General features: G+C 35.8%; 1 protein-coding gene across 4 annotated transcripts in view; it reads left to right on the top strand.

Moving 5' to 3' along the window:
• The window catches only part of ATP13A3 (ATPase type 13A3), a 103,333-nt gene that overhangs the window by 85,301 nt on the left and 13,623 nt on the right, over window positions 1-4,409 (top strand). For 2 of the 4 annotated variants that reach the window (XM_012641772.1, XM_012641779.1), the window contains exon 30: window positions 2,886-2,974. The exons of the other annotated variants lie outside the window; for them this stretch is intronic. In XM_012641772.1, coding sequence (XP_012497226.1) covers window positions 2,886-2,974 — 89 coding nt within the window. The remainder of the gene's footprint in view (window positions 1-2,885; window positions 2,975-4,409) is intronic. 4 annotated transcript variants of the gene reach the window in all.

A 4,409-nucleotide genomic window follows, 5' to 3' on the forward strand; every position in this document is an offset into this window, starting at 1 on the left:
AGAGTCTCGCTCTGTTCTCTAGACTAGAGTGCCGTGGCGTCAGTCTAGCTCACAGCAACCTCAAACTCATGGGCTCAAGCAATCCTCCTGGCCTTAGCCTCCTGAGTAGCTAGGACTATAGGCACATACGCCTGGCTAATTTTTTCTGTTTTTAGTTGCCCGGTTAATTTTTTTTCCTTTCTATTTTTAGTAGAGACGGGATCTCGCTCTTGTTCAGGCTGGTCTCAAACTCCTGACCTCAAGTGATCCTCTTGCCTTGGCCTCCTAGAGTGCTAGGATTACAGGCGTGAGTCACCGTGCCCAGCCGGGATCATGTAGTTTTGTTGAAGAACCAACCAGTCTAAAACAGAATTGAAAACTTTAACATAAGAAATACTCTTCCCTGGTGCACAATGACCGTCAATTAACACAGAATTTGTTTTGATACCTGTCTTTTGGCTAAGAGTGTTTGCACTTTAATAGGATTACTAAGTGAATACTGATAATGCTAGAAGAATCCCGGAGCTGAGAGAACAGTCTACTAGAATTTATACCTCTCTAAAGTGAATACCCAATTTTTCCATTCTTGGTTGAAATTCTTAATTGATTTTTAAATTTTGTGTGGTTATGTAAGTCCACCAGCCATCCAGCTCACATGGTACCTTTTTTCAGTAGTGCCTCTTTTTCTATCCAGGCTAAAGAAAGATAGATTCCATTATTTGTTTTCTCCTTCACATGGAAATCTTGGCAGGTTTTTAGAGGTGAGATCAAAGGGATGGCTCTGGGAGAGAGACATGAAAATTTGAGAAACGCTGTTTAGGTAGATAGAAGAAGCTTCTGAGCCTGACTCATTTTTTTTCTGGTAACTCACATGTGTTAAGAACTGGATCTGAAATCTCTTTTTGCTGTAGTTGTAAAAATGCAGTAGGGTTTGAAAAGCATTCAGTATGGGTTATTACTTTATTGAAATAAAACTCCTTTTCAATTTCCCTGTGTCTCTGTGGCATTTGTATTCTTACCGTTTCCTTTTACCCTTTTTCTGATTTTGTCTGTTTTCATTTCTGTGTTTCTCTACTTCGAACCAACACTTTTCTAAGCACTTTTTCTTTCACTGACCGTAATAACTACTTGAATGACTGTATAATAACGCAAATACTACTTTAGTTGCTGTATTTATGAAATAGAATGTTACATTTCCTATTTATAATGTAGAATTTTTAAAAAATAAAAATCTAGAAAAAATTGCCTTTTACCCAGCATGCATCCCAAGTTTCTTCCTTCTGTTGGTCAGTGGCTCATAGTGACAAAGAATCCCTACTTTTGACATGAGCATTAGTGCAACTTTCATCCTAAGCTGCTGGAATTACACACACGTGCATATATGGTATATACAGTTTTTTTTTTAAATATTGATCTGAAACCCAGAGGTATATATAGTTATATAAAATATATAAACATAAAAAAATAAATACCATAGTATCATTTCTATAGAATGATAAATTGGCCCATTGCTTTGCACTGACATATTAGCAAAGTTTATATTTACACATAACTCCCACATTTTAAAATAGCATTAAGACCCTTCATTTACAGTCAATAGAAAGGACATTAGTTTCTTTACCAACGTGAAGACTTCATGAAAAGGTTTTGGTTATACATGGTCTTCGTAAAGTTTGAGTTTGAAGCTGACTTCATTTTTTTTTTTTTTTTTCTGAGACAGAGTCTCACTCTGTGAGTGAGTGCCGTGGCATCAGCCTAGCTCACAGCAACCTCAAACTCCTGGGCTCAAGCGATCCTTCTGCCTCAGCCTCCCAAGTAGCTGGGACTACAGGCATGCGCCACCATGCCCGGCTAATTTTTTCTATATATTTTTAGCTGCCAATTAATTTCTTTCTATTTTTGGTAGAGACGGGGTCTCGCTCTTGCTCAGGCTGGTTTCGAACTCCTGAGCTCAAACAATCTGCCCGCCTTGGCCTCCCAGAGAGCTAGGATTACAGGTGTGAACCACCGTGCCCGGCCTGAAGCTGACTTCAAATAGGAACTTGTAAATAAATGTTCAGACCAAAGTGAAAAAGGGGAAAAAGCATTTGGGGCTATTAATATAATTAGAAAATTTCCGAACCTCTCTTATGGCTTATTATTATATATGGGTTGCTTGTATGTACACACTTAGCAGAATGGCCATGAGTAGGGAGTTTTATTTTTGACTGAGGAAAGTGAATCGAAGTACTGCTGGTTGGGTTTGCCATTCCCAGCCACCATAGCAAGCCATAAGGTTAGCCCACATTTAAAACAGTAAATCAACTTCAGTCTCTTGGCTTTTGGCTAACATTTTCTTTGGAAATATTTTCACAGAATAAATCAATGAAAAAATGGGATTCACTTACCAAAAATGTATTTAAATTGAAGTTAGAATGCTTCTATTTAGGATTATGATATACCTTATACTGAAAATAAATGTATTCAACATTTTTACAATCAACAATAATTGTCATCAAATACATGTTTTAAATGATGTAATTTTTTCATATATAGTCTAGTCCCTTATTTGTGAATTATATATTGGCTTGTTTGTCTTACAAAGTAGCTATCTATCTGAGGGACATACAAATGTCCGTAAAGGTCTGTATCTTATTTTTTAGTGCTGGTTATTTTTTGAAATACTTTTAAGGTTAAAGTTAATGGGCTTTAAGTATCTGTAACATTATATCACTTATGTGAATCTTTTGGGGGCCCTGAACAATGTCTCATACTCTAGGAAATAACAGAGTGCATGCTTTATTTATTTCAGAATGTAAGTGAAAGTATTCAAAACCAGATCTAGGAATGATGATATACTAGTTGTTATTGGATGCCTTCTCATTTAAAAAAATTTCCTAATTTAATTATTTTACTTTCTTTTCCAGATTTTTTTGTTGTATCTGTGATTATTTTGTATGTTTTCATATTATTCATCATGTTACATCCAGTTGCCTCTGTTGACCAGGTTCTTCAGGTAAGGCTTAAGCACATCATTTATTACTGGTTATCCGACGGTTCATAGTAACTGGGATAGCAATAGCAAGACAGTAATTATAGAACGTGACACAGTATTGCATGAAATCTGAATAGCCAAATGAGACTTCTGGATGTCTTGTGCAAGGGCTTAAGATTTATCCCCCTCCAGTGCTTTTATGTTACTGGGGAAAGAGACTAAGCTGTCTGCATTCCCCCCTGCCCCCAGGATCTCTTCTTTTTATATTTTCTAAGATTCAGTTATGTTAACTCAAAGATAATCTAAAAAGAATAAAGAGCATGATAAAGTAGTGGCTTTTATAGGCTATACCCATTCAGTCTCTGCATCTTGTCCCTTGTCCATTTCTCTAAAAACAAATTAAATGCCCCTTGGTCTTTAAAAACAGAAAAGCCCTTATTCCATTATCTCATTACGCTCTGTCCTTTACCAGCCTCCTTCTTGAGCAGTCTACACATGCTACCTCTTCGCTGGCCATTTAGTTTTTCATTTTTTTCATTAAAAACTTGATGAATGGTGAAATACTTGTTTTCAAACAAAAGAATGTACACGCATGTTTAAGTTATTAAGCATAATAATAAAATTGTAAAAAAACCCACCATGAATCCATCATCCAACCTAAAAAAAGAGTGACTTTACCTGAGTTTCAAGTCAGTGACAAAAACATAACCTTATCAATCAATAAGTCACACTCATGTGCCTTTCTTCGAACACCTCAAGGGAACCCCTGTTCTGATTTTTTCCCCCATCATTCTCTTTCTTTTCATTATACACTTACTCTGTATGTTTGAAGTCATAAGAGATTGTTTTGCCTGCTTTTGAACTTAATGAAAATGATATCGTGCTCTCTGTATCTTTCTGTGACTTGCTTTTTCCCATCAACATTGTTTGTTGATACAATGTATTTCACTGTCACTGCTGTATAGTATTACTAGGAATATAGTAAATTCACTGCTCCATTTTCTGTTGGTAAATAATTGGGTCCTTATAGTCTTTTCATGTATTAACTCACTTCCATGAACATTTTTTTTACATGTCTCTTAGTGTATGGGGGTAAATAATGGTGTACCAAAGAGTAGAGATGGGAGAAGTTCACTCCAGGTACAAAAAAATGAGGAGGTGTGAGGTACAAGAAAATGAGGAGGTGTGAGGTACAAGAAAATGAGGAGGTGTGCAATTCTGTAGAGAATTTAAAAACAGTAATTAAGCCTACTAAAAGCCTATATGCTTTTAAATAATTTTAAAGTACTGATTCAAGTCGAGCATTTTTTCATGTTTATTGGTCATTTTTATTTCTTCTGTGAACTGCCTATTTATGCCTTTTGTCCATTTTTTTCTACTAGGATGTTTTTTCTTACTTTTAGGAATTCCCATGTATTTGGCTATATATTGATAAATATCTTCTCCCAGTTTGTGG

The sequence above is a fragment of the Propithecus coquereli genome, unplaced genomic scaffold, assembly GCF_000956105.1.
Source record: "Propithecus coquereli isolate 6110/MARCELLA unplaced genomic scaffold, Pcoq_1.0 Scaffold10, whole genome shotgun sequence".
NCBI lineage: Eukaryota > Metazoa > Chordata > Mammalia > Primates > Indriidae > Propithecus > Propithecus coquereli.